Source organism: Lagopus muta, chromosome 17 (assembly GCF_023343835.1).
Source record: "Lagopus muta isolate bLagMut1 chromosome 17, bLagMut1 primary, whole genome shotgun sequence".
Classification (NCBI taxonomy): Eukaryota; Metazoa; Chordata; class Aves; order Galliformes; family Phasianidae; genus Lagopus; species Lagopus muta.
In genome coordinates this window covers 4,336,247-4,357,647 of record NC_064449.1, presented here as the reverse complement: position 1 = coordinate 4,357,647, position 21,401 = coordinate 4,336,247, and the positions used below count along the sequence as shown (strand labels likewise).

At 44.8% G+C, this 21,401-nt stretch overlaps 1 protein-coding gene across 1 annotated transcript; it reads left to right on the top strand.

The window, feature by feature from the left end:
• The first annotated feature begins 80 nt into the window (after nt 1-80).
• GGT5 (gamma-glutamyltransferase 5) lies at nt 81-21,310 on the top strand. The gene is made up of 12 exons (XM_048963993.1): nt 81-241; nt 8,399-8,529; nt 9,969-10,055; nt 10,782-10,971; nt 11,531-11,688; nt 12,121-12,270; nt 12,757-12,890; nt 13,544-13,743; nt 14,193-14,284; nt 14,923-15,032; nt 16,590-16,697; nt 16,929-21,310. Exons 1-12 carry the CDS (start codon nt 81-83, stop codon nt 17,073-17,075), a joined length of 1,668 nt encoding a protein of 555 aa, XP_048819950.1. The 3' UTR covers nt 17,076-21,310.
• Nucleotides 21,311-21,401: the final 91 nt, after the last annotated feature.

Genomic DNA, 21,401 nt, shown 5'->3' with positions numbered 1-21,401 from the left:
CACTTCCCCCGCAGCAAAGCAGACGCCTTCGCAGGAGGACTGAGAGCTTCCCAGGCACCTCTGGCCGTGCAGGAGCAGGCATGACGACAGGAAGGATCTGCTGCCTGGTGCTGCTGACCCTCGGGGTGCTGGCGGCTGTGGTTGTGCTCCTGGTCACCCTGACTCAACCCAAGTGTGGTCCTCAGCAGTACCTGCATGGAGCTGTGGCTGCTGACACCGAGACCTGCTCTAACATCGGCCGGTACGTGCACAGACCTCTTGGTTTGACAGTTTGTGTTGTGTGTGTCGTGGGCTTGGGTTGGTGGACAGGTACATGCAGTGACTGGGAGCGAGCTGGGTTTCTGCCTCATCCCTGTTTCTTGGGCTGAGGAAAGCTGCTGCTCCTCAGGTGCTCGTTGGCAGCAGAGCAGCTCAGAAAATTGATGGGGATCTTCCTCTGATGCCTATCTTAATTACCTAATATCACATGAGTGGCCTATGGGAAGCTGCAAATATTTATAGAATGTGAACGTAATGTTATTTTTAATAGTGGAAAAAAGAAATCAACTGCTTACTTCATAGTGGTAAGTCTGTTGGATAAGTGCCTTAGGAATTTCTCTTGAAAAGTGGGAGAGGATCTAGCAGGGAGCTGCAGCCAGGCTTCAGCAGGGGTGAGGAAGGCAAGCAGGTGGATGGGATAAGGAGGGATGGACAGCCCAGCCTTTAGGGAGTGCATTTCTGGACTAAAGCCTGCAGTAGGCATATCTGCACTCAGGAAAGGCACAATGCATTGGAAAGCAAAGCGTAGATGTAATTGAAACTCAACCAAGATGGTGTAAGTATAGAAGGCATGCTTATGTTGCTTGGAAGGAAAGATGTAGGTATAAAATCCTCTGGTCATAAGACTCTAGTTTGCACAACAACTTATTTCTCATATATTTTAACTCTTAACTTTAACTCTTACTGTTGCGATTACTTCAGTTCTTAAACCTTTGTATGCATGAAAATGGAAGGATGGAACTTAAACCTTTACAAGCTACGTGCAGTACGTGTGAATGTTGAAGCTGTTTGTTCTACCCTGTGGCTGGAGGAGTGAGGCAGGTGTTGGTGTCATTGCACCACACTTCTTGTTGCGGACTGTGCAGTGACAAACTGACACAGCACTTGTGAGTAACTGGTGAAGGCACATTACATTGTGGCTGTGTGCACATCAAGAAGTGAGATTTTTTTATGCTGGGCCCCAGGTTAGGCTTCTTGCTTAACCTAGGCTGAGATCTTTATTCTCACACAGGAGTTTTGTCACAGCAGTAGCAATGAAATCCAATTTCTCCGAGCAGTCTTAGCCATTAGGTCCTTGTTGTCACTTGTGAGCTTCCACTTCATTTGCCACCTAATTTCAGGTTCTGCAAAGCCAAGCATCTTTCTGTGCACAGCCCTGATGCCTTTCCATACCGTGCCCAGCCAGTTGAGTGGTTTTTAGAGTACAACAATGCTGTTGACTTCTGTTCAGAAATAATTAACTCCCAAAGTCATGAGATGTAGGAAGAAGGAAACAAAAAGAAATTATCAACGTGGGGTGGTTTTTATTTATTTATCTATTTTTAAGTAAGTACTGTATTTAGGTCTTCACTCTTTTTCTGCAATTATGCAAACATTTGCAAATTTTTATGCCGTCTCTTTGGGCCTGGGCTGATGCAGAGAGTTGAGGAGTTAGAAAGGTGTAATGAGCAATGAGATTCCCAGTGACGCAAGGGCTGGGATTTGTACTGCAATTCCTGAGTCCTTGCTGGGCCGTTTGCTATCATGTCTGCTTGTTCACATTTCCCTGTGCTGCTGTTAGAGTCTGTACAGTCACTAGTGCTGCTCTTCTCATCCTACCAAATGCTGTATCCAGTCCATTACCCCCTGCTCACAGGCTCTTTAACTCTATGGGTTTTCTTCTGCCCTGAGCCTGTCTTTGCAGCTCAGTCACCTCACTCCTTATCCACATCCTCTGTGTTTGAAGCAGGACGTTGCTGGCCTCTCCACTTGCAAGCTGTGTCTGGTGACCACCGAGCTCCAAGGCAGTAATTTCTTTATTGTTTTCTGACACCCAAAGCTGTGACAAACAGACTTTTGGGGGAACTGTGCTTGGCCCCCACAGCTCAGGGATGGAACAGGCTAAGTTCTACTGTCACTGCCAAAAAATCACTAGAGAATTAATCTACCAAAGATGGATAATGCATTCCTTCACACACACACACATACATACAACACATAGATGTATATAAAATAAAAATTATAAAGTTTACATTTTTTCCCCCTCAAGGCAAACAGCTTTGCTAAATTGAAGTGCATTGTCAGAACTGCAGACAGACCACCACTGGCTTTAGACATGCACACTTAAAATTTCCTAGAGGAATTTAAAAATAAGTAAAATAAGCAAAACAACTTTCCTCAAATGCATTCTTGCTGATGCTTTTAGTGGAAACATATGTAAAGAGTAACCTCCACAGCACCATGGGAAAAACAAACTAATTAGGCTTCACGATGAAGTTATACAATCAAATGAAAACAACGTGTTGTGATTAAACCTGCCTGCCTGGTGAGAGTGGAGTAATGGCAACCAGTCCCCAGAGGCAAGTGCATGGGGAGATTCAATAGTGCCACTTTGTCCCTGCTCTCCCCAATGACTCTGCAGTCCCTCTGTTTGCTGGGGCCCTGGGCTGGCCCCCAGCCATCTTTTTTTATCCTGCAAATCCCCCTGGGCTCTCAGAAGCCCATGCGAAGGATGCACAGAGAAGCTCCAAGTGCAGAGTGGGCTCAGTGCCTGAAATGTTTGAAGTTAAAAGCAGCACCTAATCTTTAACCTCTTTATGAACTTCATTCTTTAATCAGAAGTCTAATTTCCTTTACGAAACAGAAAACTAACAGCCCAAACCACGTTGCTGGCCAATATGCAGTGAGTTGTCATTAGCAGTAATGAAATTTCTGAGGTGTTACATGATGGTTTAAGTGGTTGATGAAGCTGAATCTTGGTGCTCCCCAACAGAGCTTTTAAATGAACTTAATGAGAGCAACTGAACCAAATCTCTTGTGCTAATTGCAATAGTGTCTTTTAATAAGTGGATGGTGAGCTTGGAAAAACATCTCAAGATGCCTGTATTGCTGAATTCCATCACTACTCAGCTGTGAAGGAAGGCTCAGCAAGGGAACCACATAGCTCTAATTCCTTATTACGAAATGGAGAGGGGGGGAGCTGAGCCATAACTCCCATTTGCTACTTTTTCATAACTTGTGCTGAGCTGTTGTCTTCAGGCTTCAGTTTCCCATCTCTGGAGATGGTGCTTGTATACTCTAGGGTTGTGTGAGGTTGAATTGTCTGAAATTTTTATGCAACTCTTTGGCTCCCTGCAGAAAGCCAGCGACCTCGGCAAGCCTCCAGCATCATCATCCTTGTTGGCAGGTCCTGTGCTAGACTGGCTCTTAGCTATTGGCGCCTGATTTGCAGTGCTGAATGAGGCTGACTCTCTTGCTGCAGATGGTTGTACTGCTAGAAATTGGGGACTGAAAGTAAATATTGAGCAACTGAGTGTCTGTCCTCTCAGGCACAGTCAGGGGCCCTACTCTGGCAAAACCTTGCCCCTCAATGAACTTCAGTGAGAAGGGATGGGAGGCTAAAAGAGAAGACAGAGCAGGTGTTAGAACGTGGATGTGGTACTGAAGGCCACCTCAGTTAATTTGTCCTTATGTCAGGAATCCATGAGAAGACAGGAGCTGATTGCCTGGCAGCAAACAGTACCCAACCCAGCGTTCACCTCCAGCTCTGAACCTCTTTTCCTCCTGGCAGTGGAGGAGGATTTTTCCATCAACAGTGCAAAAAGCATTATATGCCCTTCCTGTGTGCTGTTTGAACTCTGCTAGCCACTGCTCCTCACCTATGTTTCCAAATGACAGATGCAAGAGCCAGCACGGAGCCGGGGAGGAATTTAGGAGAAGGGCTCATTCTCAGCAGTGAGATTTGCTGCAGAGAGGTGAGCTGAACTGGCCTGGCCCTGCAGCTTCTTCAGATCTCACATCCCCAATGCAGTATAAACCCTGGGAACTGGCTTCCTCTGGAACAAAGACCCCCCTGAGGACAAGACACTGGGAGGGTGAGAATTTAATAGCAAAAAAAACTTGTTTGTTTCCTGGGAAGCTGTTCTAAGCAAAAGATCTGCTGTGAAAACCCTCTTTGGTGATGACCCAGCAGCATTTCTGAAAAATCTTTATATCCCAAAGGATTTGCCTTCCCATTTTGTCTTTCAGTAGTTCTAAAATTGGTAACTATTTTTTAACAGAAGCAGATGCTGCTTTTGCTCCTCATCAATCTTAGGCAGCTTCCTATGCAATAGGTGGTCTTAAAGAGGGGCAAAAAAAAGTTAAAAACCCAGCATGTTTCAAGTGTATTTAAAATGGCATCAGCTCCTCCTAGTCCAGAGCAGAACTGCAGACTTCAGTCCAGTGCTGCTTGACTTGGCTGTAAGGAGGGTGTGAAGAAGTGCTGATATTCACCCTTCCTGGGCGGGTGAAGCAGCCTTTCACTGCTGCTGGAACAAGACCTGATTGTTACGTCCTCTTCTGTAAGGAAATGCTATTTCTGCTCCTGACTTTAAGGAAATGCTGTTAATGACAGAACCCTAAACCTGAAACTAAGTGGCAGGAAGGATATTGTTATCAAGTCTTGCCAGCTGTAGTGCTAAGTTGTCTTCAGAGGAACCTGATAAGGTACCAGACTGTTTTGCTTGTAGGGTTATGATTTTCTCCACTGTTTGGCTTTATAATTATTTGTAGCAGTGATCCAAATAAAGGAAGGCAGACCAATAAAACAGGGAGTGCTCCTTCAGATTGGCTGGTCAAGAAAGGTGTAATGGCCCTGAATTCCACAGGGAAGTGGGGAATGCAGCCACGTCTGCATGGACTCTGGGTGAATGCAGCCAAGTCAGGCATGGGGAGCTGAGTGTGATGTGCCAAGAGAATGGATCAGAGAATGTTTTCCCCTGTCCTTCAGATAGGTTGGAGGGAGAGTGGGGAGCTGTCGAGACTGGGGGCCAGTCTGCAGATAGCAGAGTGTGGCTGTGGGCCTTGGACCCTGCTCTAATCATAGAGACACATATCAGGCCTCAGAGGTAAAAGGGGAAAGCAGCTCCTAAGAAGTCATTAGTAACCGAGACCAGGATTTGGTTTTGCCCTTGCTGGGATCCATGACTTCTGAGCTTGAGCTCAAAGCCTGACTCTAAGGCTTCTTTTTGCTTCTCTGTCCCATGTCTTGGGACCCAGGAGTGCTGGGATGTCAGGGACATACACCTCCCCAGAGCTTGGAAACAACATCGGTTAGTTGGTGAGCCCCCCAAGGTATGTATGTTTGAGACCTGGGGCTGGACGTGCTTCCTGCTATGCTTTGAAGAACCAATGTAATGGTTCTGGGGGAGAAATCTCAGCTTTCCTCCTCCCTAACCTCTGTTCCCCATAGAAACAGTGGTAAAGGGACATGCTCAGCATCATGTAACCCATCCTATCTGATGTGTTCTCAGATGTTGCACACTGTGGAGGTGGGTGGGGAGCTTTACTGTCCATTCTGTGGTGGCTCAGTGGAAGGCAGCAGGTACCTGGAAAGCCTTGAACAAGAAATAAGTTTGAGTGCATACCTTTACATGTGGTATTTGCTGCCAGAGGTGACAGTGACTAACAGTTGCCACGCAGTAGAGAGGAATGTAGAGCACTTCTGAAACACCTGGAAACCTTTTCTTTCTCCCGTTGTCTTGTTTGTATTGCAGAGTGGTTTTAATGATGGGTAGTGACCAAGGACAAAGCAAAACATGCTTAGCTTTTCTGTGAGAAGGTGTCCGTGTGTTGGCTGCTGCTGTTATTTTTGCTGTGTGTTATGGTAACACCAAGAAGTCACAGCCAGGAATTAGGGCCCCACTACACGAGGCACAAGAACAATTGAGATTATCTCTGGCTTTCCTGTCTTCCTGAGGCAATCACAAAGCCAGCGTCTTGGGTGTGATCCATCTGAAAACTGTCAGGTAACAAAGCAGGATGGGGTAATTCAGAGCTCATAACCAAGCACTTCATTTGCCTGGGGCAGTGCTGCTGAGTCCTCTTTGCTGACAAATGTCCTCCTCCCACTGGTTCCTTGATCTTGATAGGGATTTTGTGTCAAAGCCCAGCTCTCAGCTCCTGGGAGAGGTCCTGTTACCCTGGCAGATGCACCTTTCCTGCTCAGACCTCTTCTCTCCTCCCTGATCTTAGTGGGAGCCAAAGTTCTGTCAGTGTTAATAACAGTGTTATTCTGTCTGTTTTTAATTAGGAGTGTTGGAGGGTGGGATCGTGCATAAACTCTTGTTTAGAAACAGGTTTGTGTGCCTTGTATATATGGCAGTGCATTAGCAGCAGGTAAGGGGTGTTTTCACACATAAACAAGTATTTGGCAACACTATGGTGATCTTAGCACCATCCAGAAGCTGAAACGTAGGTGTACACACATTAAACAGGTATGTTTACTGTCCTCACCTTTTGGAGGAGGAACTGCTCACCTTTTGTAGCAGGCAGCTAGCTGTGACACAGAACGGATGGGGATCCTCACCAGGGGGGGCTTCTCCAAGCTCAAGTGTTTCTGGAGGCAAAGAGGAGTGGCAGGAAGGCTTCTGGGTGACAGACAGTATAGGAGTGCCACCACTTCATACCTATGAATGTTTCTCAGGCTTTGGGAAAATGACAGCAATGTGTCTGATTTTCCTCTCTTACATCTGATTGCGCTGCGTTACGTTTCAAGTTGTTTTTCACTTCAGTTTATCTCACGACCTTTTTTCTCCCTGGCACTAGGCTTTGTACATGGGCTTGGGGGATCACTGTCCCAGGTCACTGTTGTGGTCCTCTCCAGTCTTTTCCAGCTTTCTAATATGCTTTCAGGTCTTCTGCAGGCGTAACCCTGAGCCTCAGTCACCGCTTTCAGGGCAGCATTCAGGGAGCAGCTTGCTGCTAGGAGGCTGAAAGCTGTGCAGGGCTGCAAACAGAAAGCCCCGTGGATCCCCGTGGTTTCATTACTCCCCAGTTATCCACATACCATTTCCTTGCAGGCAGCTGGTCCAAGGTCACTTAAACAAAGGAAAGCCACTATCAGTGGATCTGTGGTAGCATCCTGTTCCCAGCCCCAGCGGGTCGCAACAACAACAATGGATGTAAAATAAACAGCAGTCCCTCTGTGCTCTGTGTTCCTGCAGCAGCCTCTGGGAGCAGTTACACTCCAGTCGATGAACTGTTCTTCCACTTACTATTCTGACTTTGCCTTTTACAAGCAATACCCCAAGCTGAGCACTTGGAAACCTTAGCAAATAGCAGGGCTGGCCACTGGCACGCTGCATGAGGAAATCCCTCTTCACCAGCATCACGTTTCCACTGAAAGGAGATTTTGTTATGGCTGTGCTTGAAGGATGGTTTGTTGAGACATGTTTCTCCAGCAGAAATTTTCTTCTATCAACAGCATGAGTTGCCTCAATGCCCTTGTGATTTTTGGTGTGGCTGTACCTTGGTAGAAGCAATCATTTTGTGGTGGTTTATTTATTTTTGTTCTACTTGTTTGATGTGAGTTTTTTTCTCGTATTTTTTTTGCTTTATTTGAGGATGATGGGGATATTTTTATATTACAGAAGCCCAGGAAGGCACGCTGCATAAACAGTGAAGTAAGGTTTGAATTTTGTGCTAATTGAGACAGTGAGTCTCAGGAGTTTGCTTTGTGTGGGCTCATTATTTCTGCTTCCATGTCTCTGGCCTGTGGATTAGCATATGCCTTTTAGTGGGAATGGCAGGTGGGGAGTCAAGAATCATTTGTTTGGTTCCCAGCATGTAGATGCTCTCCCCTCTGCAGTGAGCATCCTTCTGCATTTCTGGCAGCTCCTTCCCATCCTTTTTTGTCAAAAGCACTTGTGAGCAGCTGCAGTTCCCTTTGCCTCTTGACCTCTTGCCTAGAAGAAGACCAGCACTGCTCAGGGTAGGTCTTACAGCTCTTTACAATTCACTGAAAGGATGTTGTAGCTAGGTGGGGGGAGGGTCGGTCTCTCCTCCTGAATAACAGACAGGATGAGAGGGAATTGCCTCAATTGTGCCAGGGGAGGTTCAGGTTGGATATTAGGAAAATCTTCTTGAGAAGAGTGATCAGGCACTGGAATGGGCTGCACAGGGAGGTTTTTGAGTCACTGTTCCTGGAAGTGTTCAAGTGTAGAAGTGGTACTAAGGAACATAGTTTGGAGGGCAGTATTGGTGGTAGGTGGATGGCTGGACTAGAACACCTTAGAGGTCTTGTCCAACCTCAATGATTCTGTGATTTTTCACAGGACTCCTCCATTCCCTCATCCCTGGATTTTAACATTGTCCTTTTTTTCTTCCCTTTTCACTCCAGGGACATCCTGAAAAGAGGGGGCTCAGCTGTGGATGCTGCCATCGCTGGTTTGATCTGCACATCAGTGATGAACCCTCAGAGTTCAGGCCTGGGTGGTGGAGTCGTATTTACAATCTATAATGCAAGCACAGGTATGGGCCAGCCCTGCATTCTCCATGTTCAAATTCTTTCACGTTCTCTCAGAGTAATTTCTTTTATCTAAAAGCTGTATACAAAGACACACAAAATACACTTTTGCTCTTAATCCAAAGCATTAATTACAGGAGCTGTCCTGAAAGCTTTCAGCGTGCAGAGCAGGGCTGAAGAGTGCAGTTGTTTGCAGACTGAACGTGTGATGGTAGGGAAGGAGCTTTGAATGAAAGATGAACTGACTGCACCTTTCCTTGGCATGCAAAGTGATCCCAAATCATATTTGAAAGTCATATATCTGACTGGTACAGCAAGATTTGAGTGGTCCTGTCCGAGCTGCCACTTGGAGGGAGCACTGCCATGGCAGCAGCTGGGAGTGGAGCAAGATGTATGTGCTGGCAGTGAGGGTAGCAACCCAGGGCTGTCACTGGTTTGGTGGAGCCCTGGGGGTAAAACTTAACGGGTTTGTCCTGCAGCAGCAGCAGCAGCTCCAGCAGAACCTGCTGCCATGGGGAGCATCTCCAGTATCACTTGTGAGGGGAGGGGGAGATCAGACTCCCCAGAGTGGTGCTGAAATCTCCTGCTCCAGAGGATGCAACTTCTGTTCAGAAATTTGAATCCAGCAATTTTCAGGGCCTGCTGGGAAGTACTTCTCTGCTCGGTTTAATCTCTTGCATTACCTTGTTCTTGCTTTTATGTTTTAATGCTTTTTAAATTGCCTTGGCTACCAAAACCCCCCAGAGCTTATAGATGTTGACGGACAAAATAACAATATCATAGTTTTAAAAACCCTTCCAAGTAGTATCATGGAATTGCAAGTCTGGAAATTCTCAGTCGTTTCTTAAGCAATAGCATAACTTGGCAAAGCACCTATATTTTTTTCCCTCTTTTGGCAGAGCCACTTTCCCAACAACCCTTCTCTTCTGCTACCCACATTATCCTGCTGTGCAGAGCCCTAGGTGGCCAGGCATGGCTCTTGTTCATGGTACAGCAGCACCATGGGCTACTGCAGCACAGACAGCTCTGTGGCCTGCAGTGGAAAAAGACAGATAGAAGGCAGATAAGGAGGAGGAATAATTAGGCTACACCTGAAATACAAGTGTGTGACTGTTCCTTTTTTCTTTTCAAGTTTCTTGAGACGTAGGTGTTGCAAACATGTTATGAACATGACCTTGCCTCAACATCACTTGGAAAATGACCTATCTATTAGCATGAGACTCAAGTTTTGTCTCTGACACTTCCCACCTGCAGAGGAAATGCAAGAAGATGCATCAGATGTGAAGCAGCATATCCCAGATGTTGGGATACAGATGCTGGCCTTGTCCACGCACCGTTATTGCATCTAGGCAGTCACTGGTCAGTCTGCTGAACTGACTTGCTGTGTGATATTCACCTGCCTTTTGGAAGAGACTGTTATGCATTTTCTCCTTCTCTTTTCTAGGAACAGTCGAGGTGATCAATGCCCGTGAAACAGCTCCCCAAGGCATTCCTAGCGATCTGTTGTCTGGCTGTGCTCGTTTACCCATCGGTAAGGACCTCAGAGTGTGTAGTGCACAGAAGGAAGGATGGAGGAACTGGGGACCTTCCTCTTTGTCTAAATTGCTGAGCTTCAGATCTGCTTAGCTATCTCTGTGTCACTTCACTACCACTTGCAGTCACTCCATGTCCATTTGCTCTCACCAGTTGGCAGCAGGCACTCTTACTTTAGCAGCACATCTTGGATCTTTCCGTGTTTCTTGCTGTATCCATTCTCCTTCCCTAGCACATTCTGTTTTGGGGAGTGTCCTTGTTCCTGGAGGAGATTTTCTTGCCCTTAGAAGAACAGCTGAAAAGGAATCACAAATGAATCTGGTTGGAGGTTTCTGCTCCAACTCCTGCTTAAAGTAGGGTAATGTCAGAACTAGAGCAGGCTGCTCAGGCCTTATCCTGTCACATTTTTTATCTTCTCTGAGAATGGAGAGTTTCACAGCCTTACTTGACCCCAGTTTCAGTGTTTGACCATGTTCTGCATGAATGTGTTTTCTCTGATGTCTGGCTGCAGTCTCCTTTGCTGCAATGCGCCCATTGCTTTTTGTTCTTTTACCATGCACCTCAACCATTCCTATTCTGTATTGGAAGAAACAATTGAACAGTGAAAACTGCCTTTAGGGGACCATGTTCTGCCTCTATGAATCCATACTTTGAGTGCTTTCAGAGAGTTGTACTCCACAGGCCAGTGATTTACCAGGTGTAACACTGCAGTTCTGCTCTCCAGGTCCCCGATGGATTGCTGTACCAGGAGAAATTCGTGGGTATGAAGTAGCCCATAAGCGATACGGCCGCTTGCCATGGAAATCCCTGTTTGAACCAACCATCAAGCTCCTTTCAGACCCACTTGTTGTTTCCCCAGTTATGGACAAAATAATCAATCACCGAAACTTCTCCCAAGTGGGACGAAACCTGTGGTAAGACCCACAAATTAAACTGAAGTGCAAGGAACAGTGCTCCCTCAGTTCAGACCATTCTGCTAACACATAGCACAGGCTGCTGCAGCTGCTGCTCAGTAAGTGCTTGCTATGGAGAGAGAATAACAGAAATGTTTGTTTTGGAAATCTTATACTGTCAGCAACTTTTTTTTTGTTGTTCATAGTGGCTTGGCACAGCAAAACTTTTTGCTAAGCACATCTGCTCATGAGAGCTGGATGGATGTAGCCTGCCTCTATCTGTGTGGAAATTGTCCCCTGACAGCAGGGCCCTACAGCAGGCACTTATTCAGGGAAGCCACGCTGGTCTGAGCTGGGGTCAAAGCATTAGGTCTCATGGAGGAAACTCTGTCTATGTGAAAATGTGCCTGGTGTTGTGAGTAGCAGTTGGCTGCTCTTCTCCATGTACCCTGCAATATAGCACTGGCCTGGAAAGTATATGACATGCAGAAACTAAATCTGCTCGAGGTAGGAAAGAGGGTCTAGCACGGGGAACAGAATAAGCATATTCTGTAATCTGATGGATGTCCTTCTTTTACAGCCCATTGATTTGTGATGGTCAGAAGTTTTTGACGACTGGAAAGACCTTCAGGTGGCCAGCACTGCAGCAGACACTGAAAATTTTGGCCGAAAATGGAGCTACAGCATTTTATGAGGGACAGATAGGAGAGGCCCTGGTGGAAGACATTAGGAAAGTTGGTAGGTAACAGCTGCATTTTAATACTGGCAGACAGGCTTCTTCCCAGCAACTGGATGACAGTGAAGGAGGTACCTGGGGATAGCCAGAATATGGCATTTACTCATTTCTTGGAGTGATACAGGGTGAACATCTTTCCCCCATTCTCATCACTTAGGCCCAAAAGCAGGGATGAGAGCCAACCATTACTCTGGTATTTGCCCGTAGCACTCATATATTGACCTTTTCAGTTCCCTTGGGCTTTATAATGTCCTAGAGTTTTGTGTTAGATAAGGGCACAAGAAGACTCTGTTGTGCTAGGTAGAAGAAATTCAGTGTACAGAAATGGCTATTCAGAAAGCTTCCCAAGGCTCTGATGTGTCCAGCCAATAGCACCTGTTAGAAGTGTATGTTAACATGCTAATGACAGCTGTCTCTTTGGTTTTCTGTTGAAGGGTCTGTTATCTCAATGGAGGACCTTAAGGCATACAAAGCAGAAGTATCCTCAGCTCTGAACATTACCCTGAACAAAAACACCACTGTGTTTTCTCCTCCTCCACCCCTGGGAGGTGCTGTGCTCCTGTTCATCCTCAAGATATTGGAAGGTAAATTGCTAAGAGAAAGTGTGCTGCAAGAGGTTTGCAAAGAGAACTGATTTAGAGCATTAGAAAATGAATTGGCAGAAAGGGTCTTGGTGAGCCAGTGTGGATTCCAAAGCAGCATTATGGTTATGCTGTGCAGCAGGATGAGGAACTGGCTCATTCTTACAGTGTTCTAGCATCAGGAAAGTGTTTTCTCTGAAAGAGTGGTCACAGTATTGGAACAGGCTGCTCAATGAACTGGTAGAGTTGCTGTCCCTGATGATGTCCAAGTGCAGAAGTGGCACTGAGGGAAATGGTTTAGTGGGCATGGTGTTGGTGGGCTGATGGTTGGATGGTCTTAGGGGTCTTTTCCAACCTTAATGATTCTGTGATTCTCTTCTATGAAGTGAACTGGGAAAAGGAGGCTCCTTTAAACATTTTATAAAATTCTTCAAGAAAAATCAATGGCCAGTGGGTCCATTAACCAAATGAATCCATCTTCCTCTTTAGAGTATAAATTCCATGAGGCATCATTGTCGACACCAAAGGAAAAGGGAGAAACCTACCATCTTATTGCAGAGGCCTTGAAGTTTGGCAATATGCTAAAACCTGAGATGAAAGACCCAGCCTTCTCTGAAGCTAAGGTAAGCTACTGTAGTGCACGGGAGTATTGACAGACACCAGCAACACTGGCAGCTTCTTCTGTACTGCTTGAAAGAAGAGAAACAAAGGAGTCCATATGCTTTCCCTTTCCTTTTTTTTTTTCCATTTCCTTACCTGCATTCTCCCAAACATATTCTAGCCTATGTGCTAAGCCCTCATGGAGGCTACCTATTGTCCAGGCTACCCTGCCTACCAGCACAGTGCTACAGCACCAGGTGATGCACTGAACCCTCCTGCCTTGCAGCCACAGAAGAAAAGAGACTATTTGGAATTGCTACTCAATAGCAACATCGATCAGCTGGCCAAGTGTTGTGCTTTAACCCCTGCAGGCAGCTCAGCACCACTCAGCCACTCTTACCCAGATGAGATGGGGGAGAATCAGAAATATGAAAGTACAAGAACTCGTGAGTTGAAGTAGAGACAGTTTACTTGGTAAAGCAAAACAAGGAATTCATTTGCTACTTCCTACTGCAGGCAGGTGTTCAGCCATTCCCAGGAAAGCAGTGCTTATCATGTGTGATGGTTTGTTTGGAAGACAAATGGCAACCCTTTGAATGTCCCCCTCTTTTTCCTTAATTCCCTCTGCTTTATTGATGAAGCATGTTGATGGTACAGGCCCTTGCTGTGATTACAGGCAACTGTGGCAATCATGCTGTCCAACGGGACTGCTGAGCGTGTCAGAAGCCAAATAGATGCCCGTGGGGACCATCCACTTGAGCATTATAACTTCTGGAAGCTCGTCCACAGCCACTACGAAAGTAGAGGCACAAGCCACATCTCTGTGCTCGCTGCAGATGGCAGTGCTGTGTCTGCCACCAGCACCATCAACTATCCGTGAGTAGCCAGGGGGTTGGTATTTCACTAACACAGGCCTCACAGTCTTACAGGATATATGCAAGGGCTGTTTAACACCAATGAAAAAAAATAAAAACAACCGTAAGTTTTCAGCAATTCAAGCAATTTCTTGCTTGTGAATGATCTTTTTCATGTGATGGCAAAGGCCTTTGACAATCAGCCCAAAGCAACACCTCAGTTCACAAATGTAACAACTTCTGGAGCTCTGCTGAGGTTCTGTGGGTTGAGCAAGTCCCCACATGTACTTGTCAGAAATAAGCTCTCTGTAACTCCTGCACAACAAACCAAATACGTTTTGGAAACCTTGGTTGGAGTGGCTGCAAGTTGGCAGAAGGCAGGGGTAACCCAGCAGGCTGCCACATTAAGCTAATGTCATCCACAGCGGAAGAGCGCTGGTTACTTAAAGGATGCTTTCTTCCTCCCTGCAGGTTTGGCTCCTTCATTTATTCCAACCAGACTGGGATCATTTTGAATAATGAACTTGCTGATTTCTGCACGGCAAATGCAAATATTAATGCAGGTGAGCATTCTCAACCTCAAAATAGACAACAAGGCCAGAAGATGGAGAATCAGGCTATGTATGAATGGACAGGAGCTATCTACAAACTGTAGGCAATCTTTACTTCTCAAAGTCTAGACGAGAGCAAGTTTATCTTGGACTAAGAGAGGATAAAGTCTTGTAGTGTCTGTGTCTGTTTACCTCGGCATGGAAACACAGAAGTTTTGGTTTCTGACAAGGGAAATTAGGGATTTAAAGAAAAAATGCAGAAGCTAATGAAGAAGTAGAGAAGAAGTAAAGCAACCACTTAACATGGGTTTGTGAAATAAGCTGTTCCTGATGCAAGCTGCCTTGGGTTTGCAAAGAAAGAGGACATCAGCACTCCAAGGGCAGGATTGCAGCTAGTTGATCCTTATCTGGGTTCAATGACCTGCAGCAAGTCTTGATTATTTGCATGGTGCTCTGTCCTTCCTGTTTAGCCTTTACTGTAAAGGGCCAGTTTCTTGTGAGGTGGGGTCTCAGCACAAGCAATCTAGATGTCTGGAAAACTTGGGCCTCGTGAGGAATGAGGTTGGTTCTCCATGAGGAATGCACAGCTGGGAGAAATGAATCTGTGTGCCCTAATACAGGAGGTATAATACTTTCTGCCTTTGCCCTAGGAGAGAGGCCTCCCTCAGCAATGGTGCCTTCTATCCTCATCTCCAAGTCAGGAGACATGCTGGTGATTGGAGGCGCAGGTGGGGGCTGGATTATCAGTGCTACTGCTATGGTGAGTGAAGAGGTACTGCACAGGAACACCTTGCACCAATCGGACTGAGAGCTAAACAAAAGAAACATTTGCTGCTGCCAGTACTGTTAAGTGGGCAGCAGTGAAGAGGGCCTGCTGCAAACAGTCCATCCTCACCTTCTTGCTTTTAGCTTTTCTCTGTTGGACTGTAATTCCAACAGGAGGGAATAGGAATGGGGGAGGTAGGGGAACCCACAGCATTTGCCAGCTCTTTCAACCCTCTCAGACTTCCAGCATAGTCAGTCCCCACTTGTTCTTTTCTACTCAGTTCTTTTTGGGTTTTGACTCCTTGGTGCTTTGTTCTGTTTTCAGTTTAGAAGTCTCTAACAGCTGCAGGTTGCAGTTTAGAGCAAGTGGTAGCTGACTCCCTTGATTCTTTTTTGAAAGGGAAGAAGCTGAAAGAATTAAAGAGCAAGTTAAGGAAGTTACTAGGAAGAAAAGCATTGCCCAAAACCTCATGGCCCCTAAACCAAACCAATAAGTTACCTGATGGAAACAAACAGTCACAACAGTGAGCCACCTCCATGCATACACAGAGAGTAACACATCTTAAAGAAAAAAAACTTACAGAAGCATGAAGTCTAATAAACATAAGTTTTCTTTCTGTCTTCATCTGGAAAGAAGCATAGGAAGTATTCCAACCTAAGACTTTATTTCTGGACAGCCAGAGTCAGCATAGGTGGCAGGACGAATAAACAAGCAGTAGCAGAGTCAGAAAAAAATCATACCAAGATCTGAAATGTAATCTCCCATCAGTCTGCTTCAGTACCAGAGGATAAAAGATGGTAACTGTGACCCAAGCCTTAAAAAGAATTATAGAGAAAAAAACTAATAAATAATGGGAAAAAAAGGTACAAACTATATCAAATAATAGAATTAATAGACAAACACAGCTGTAATAAGTTGAGAAAGTCAATGTAAAACAAGGTAATGCATCACAAAATACTGTAACTTGAACTGGCAGTACTAAGAGTGAAGGCTTTCATACACCAGTAACTGTTTAAATGACTGTAAAAGCAGAGAAGGAAAAAAAAGTGAACTGTTTTCTCAGGAAGGAAGCTCACCAGTGATGTCCAGTAAAGATCTGAGATGATCATTATACAGCACTGCATACTCCCAAGCAATCTAGAAAAGCAGCTTTTGTGAGTTGGCGGTGGATATTGGTGGAACTGCACTGCATCTACATGGACCACAGCTATGGGGCAGGGATAGGAAACAGCCTTAGGGCTGTAGTGATTAAAATAGGCTAGGACTCTTCAGGGTGGAGATGATGATGGTGAAGAATACATTAGAAATCTGAAAAGCTAGTGACTTGGAGAAGTGAAGAAAGGATTCTTCACTGTCGCTGCTACCAGAGAATAGAACAAAAGAAGATTATCTGGTTCAAAAAACCTGTAAACATAACATACAATTTTGCTGCAGAACTTCTCTGTACAGGACTTTTCCTATAAAATACAAAAATAGAAAGAACAACCATCAACACGTGGTTCAGGTTCTTATTCCGTGTCTTCAGTTAGCATGCAATTTGTTTCATTGCAGGCCATTGTAAACAAGCTGTGGTTTGGTTATGATTTGGAACGTGCCATTTCATCTCCCATCATGCATACCAACAAAGACAGCATCCTGTTTGAGAAACACTTCAGTGAGGTGAGCAGCCTTGGTTGGATCTTCCCTTCATCATCTCCTTTTGATGGGAAGGAGATTGGGCTCTGTAACTCTCCTGAATAATCTGCATTTTGCTTCTAGCTTAACCTCTGTCTTCCTTGAATCGTGCTCTCTTGACCTGACCTTGCACATACGTACTTCATTTCCACACGTGGCAATGCTAAAACCTCAGGTTCCTTGCCCCATTTACTCCATTTTTTTTTTCTTCTGCAGGATGTTAGAAACAGCCTGCTGAAAAGAGGACACAAAGAACAGAAAGTTGAATTCACAATGAATGTCGTGCAGGGAGTTTCCAAGGAAGGAAAATGCATCTCTGCTTACTCTGATAAAAGGAAGCTGGGGAAATCAGCTGGATATTAGCATGAAATGCCATCTCAACGTCTCTATTCTAGTCCAAACCACAGGAGATAACTCAATTCAGATTCATGCATCTTCCACTGCTGCTCCAGAGCCTCGGTTAAGAACAGAATTGATTTCTTTCAGGCTGTTGCCATGATAAGCTTCTTCTCAATGTGAAGTAACTGAGTAACTACAGGAAATGGAGGTAGGGTGAGGATTACAATGTATACAATTACATTTGGGCTTCCAGGATGGGTTTAGAAAGAGAAGAAAGCAAAACTCGGTGTTCTACCTCTTGGTTTTCCCATCCAGATGAGCCTTACTTTTCCCAAAGAATAGCAGATGGAATCAGTGCACCATTGCACCAGCTTACTGCCAAGCATGTTCTCTACTTTAGAGACATAATGGAAACCAGGAGCTGAAGCCTTATTCTACTCTGCCTACTGGTCACCTAAAGTCTAAACCTCCTATGGGGCAATGTGAAGTTGCTGCTTCGCTCCTTGATGACACCTCTCCCTGTAGTAGGAGAGTCCTCATTTATGCCTGTTCTTCCTCCTCATTGCCTGCAGAAGAGAAGTAGTTTGGGAAGACAGATATGGACAGCAGTTGAAGAAAAACTGTATTGCTTTTGAAGCTTTATAAAACTTTCTTCAAAATGCAAAGGATATATAATCAGAAGACTTAATCTGTAGGCATGAGCTTCTTCTGGACAGGCAAACACCAAGACTGCTGAAAAGTGCTGATGCAGTTGCAAAACACTTTTCTTTCTTAGCCTGAGTACATGCTCTAATTCTCTGTTTATCACAAATAGTCTCAAATGGTCCCTGAAGATGACAAGAATGAAACTGCATGACTAGTTGGGAGCTTCTGGAGGAGAGACCTGAACCCATTTATCTGGACACAAGAGGTCCTTTGCCATTACTCTGTAACGTTGCCCTCCTTAGGATGGCCAAAGGAATCTAATGTTAAAACAAGTATAAACATCCCACAACACATTTCTCAAAAAAGCAACAACTTCTGGTTTCTGAAAGCTTGTGAATGTTACTTTCCTATGGATGCAGACAGTATTATATGAGTGTTTCTGACAGCAAAGTTAAACTAGGTAGGCACTAGCAGAGCCCTCCTTACCCCCCATAATTGTCACCTCCCATGCAACCCTTGGTATTTCAACTGCACAAACAAAAAACCTTGCTCTGTGGCCACCATTAGCAAGTATTTGAGCACAGGCAATTAAAGCCAACTCAGACCAGACCATCCGCCTGCACTGTTGTAAACAAAGAGAAGTGAGTAATGAGTCTACATTCTTAATAACAAAATTTTGTCAGTAAGTCATTGGCTTGTTGAAATCTTGTTGGCCTTCAGATGAATTTCAATGATTTTCTAAGTAAAGCTCTCTAGATCCAGACAGAGTAGCCAGACTACTCAGGATCCTGGCTTTAACAAGATCTGCAGTTATTTCCAGCTTGACCAACTGCTTACAGCTTATATAAAGCAACCAAAATGGCACTGGCTGAAGGCAGGGGGAGTGCTGTTGCTTTGCTATTAAGCCATGCCCCATCACGTCTCACTTCCAGAAAAACAAAGCCATAAAGCAACTGATTTTCCTAATTCCCTTCATTTCTGATGTACCAAAGGGTAAAGCACACCTCAGTTATCCAGCCAATGCAGCGTATCACCTTTCCAACATACTGCCATCACTGCAACGTCTCACAAGGAAGCTACGGGAATATGATCTTCTGACCAGCACTTGCTGCAATTTAACTGCTTTGCTATTAACATTGAAACCAATTGAGCAGTTTCAGAACCTGTCACAGATTTCATTTGCAAGGCAGAAAGGAATGCATGCAGATTGCCCACTGTGGCAGCCCTCACTGACAAACAAAACATCTCGTGAAGCTGAGATCTGTACCTCCTCCTCACCCTGCCACCTCCTCAGTGCTCCAGAAACTCAGAGTCTCCCAGGTTCATCCCTCCCCATTCATGCTGATGCCAACAGAAGAGCATTATTTTTACAACTAGTCAAGTCACACGGACTTTTAAAGCACTGCTGTACATAGGCTGCTCTGTTTTCTAACAAGGTCTTTAAATTATATTTTTAATAAAGTGTTTTAAACCTTAAACTGTTCCCTAGCTTAAAGCACAAGCAGTTATTTGAGAGAGGACTTACCCCCTTACTTTCACTGACATTCACCTACTGATACAGAGCCTCAATGCAGCATGAATTGAATGTGGAACCAAAGCAGCTGGGAGATGTGCATGCCCTATGTACAGCTACATCCAAGTGAGATGCAGATGGATGCCACAGCAAGGGTGAGTGTCTGCAGCCTGCTTTAAAAAAACAAAAAGTGTAGGATGTAGATTCAAGCCTTTAGTTTTATGTTTAGTTTTATAAATGAGCCCTTTGTAGCGATACTGATAAAGAAACATAAAAAAAGCCCAAGCCAATGGTTCTGTAGAGCAAAGAATTCAAATGCACTTACAATAATCATTTAAAACAGAAGTGTGGTTAGCCATGATGAAAACTAAACTTTCCAGAAGGGAAATTTTGTAAAATAGGTTATAAATAGGGAATTTTCCTCACCAGATACAGTAAATTCAGGAAGGAAAGAGTGACTTATGTGCCCCACACTGCTAGAAGCAGTTCAGCAGAAGTTTTGCATGTTTGTCACTTCCCAGAAGCCAGCTATCCCCATTTCTGAGCACATGCTACACTAACTGCAGTGACTGTGTCAATGCATCACCTCCACTGACACAGATGTTGATGAACACAGCGTGCAGGCTGTTGTTCATTGCTGGTGAAAAAATACAGCTGATGGTGGTGACTGTTTTGAAAAATATGTCTTCATAGATGAGAATTTGCTCTAACAAACAGCATTACTGTGCTCTTTGGATCTGTTGTGGTTTCCATGAAAACAAATAGGAGGCATTACTTTCAGATCTCACTTGACCAAGAAAGCTCAGCTTGTTTGATGTCCAAAGAGCCAAGTACTCCCTGCAAGTATCACAGCTGCCGCTGCAGCACACACAGCCCTGTATCCAAACTTCCTACAGTACACCTGCACACTGGATTTCAACTGCAGCCTGCCACTGAGGAACAGCCAACCTGGCATTACAAGAGGTGGAACAGTCGAAGTCACAGTTCTGCAAGAGGAAAACAACCCAACAACATCCAGGTTTGGCCTCACATCAATCTTGTTCTTCCAGGAACACAATGACTGCATTGTTCACAATTAATTACTGCCTTAGCTGCACTGAACACCTCCTCATCAGTAACAGCTGAGGAAGAAGACAGAGTTCATCCCAGGCTCCTTTCAGTAAAAGTCACCTATTTAGTTGGAGTTATATAAGCACATACATTCCTCAGTGTCATAACCCTATCAAAAGCATCACCTATCTCACTATCACTGAAGACTCACATCAATTCCAGCAAGTACTGAGACAGAGGCAGCATGTAATGCCTACAGTTTCAGGCTTTCATTTTCTCTTCAGTACGTTCTGTATTTTGAGCCTCTTACAGTCTGACAGGAAGTTTCCACCAGCCAAACAGATGCAATTAGTTACTATTACCACTGTTTTCAGGATTTCATAAACACCCCTTAAAGCCTGACAGCATCTGGGAACACTCATTTCTTGATCTTAGGCAAAGTTTATACGACGTGGTATTTCAGTCCATGCTGGTAAGAGAACACCAACACCTACCTGTGTGTAGGCACTGACACTGTTAGCCATTCCAAATCAGATACAGATTACTGAGAGCTCGCTGACTGATTAACTGCAGCTTACCTTCAAACGACCAGCTGCAGCATGCTTTTTAGAGGCTTAATTTCCTCAGAATCCAGGCCTGCAGTATGATGGGGTAGGAAGCAAGCTGGAGAAAGAACAGGTTTGTTTTGGATATTTAACTATATGTATTTTTTCACTCATAGCTTCAACAAGAAAACAAAGTTTTCTTTCAGGAGAACTTTGTTCATGGAGGCTCTCACCGTCCCTTTTGGCAACATCAGCTGTATGGGCAAGAAAAAATATGTGACACCATTTTTATTTGTTTTAGTTGTGCTCAGTTTTACAGGTAGCATCTTCCCTTTAGACCTTCTCAACGAAAACATAAGAAAGGTTGAAGCCATTTCCCCTGTTACCCACTCATCTCCAACAATCAGCTGAAGTGAAAAGCAGAAAAACATCTTGTTTTAAAAAAAAAAAACAAAGAGCGGTGAGTTTGTGAAGGCTTATCCCAGTTTGAGCCAAGCTCCCTCCTATGGCATGGGTCTGTTAGTTTGTCCTCAGGGTCCTGCAACTCCTGTCTACACAAATAAGAAGAAATCTCTTCTCTAGCTGTGACAGAGACAT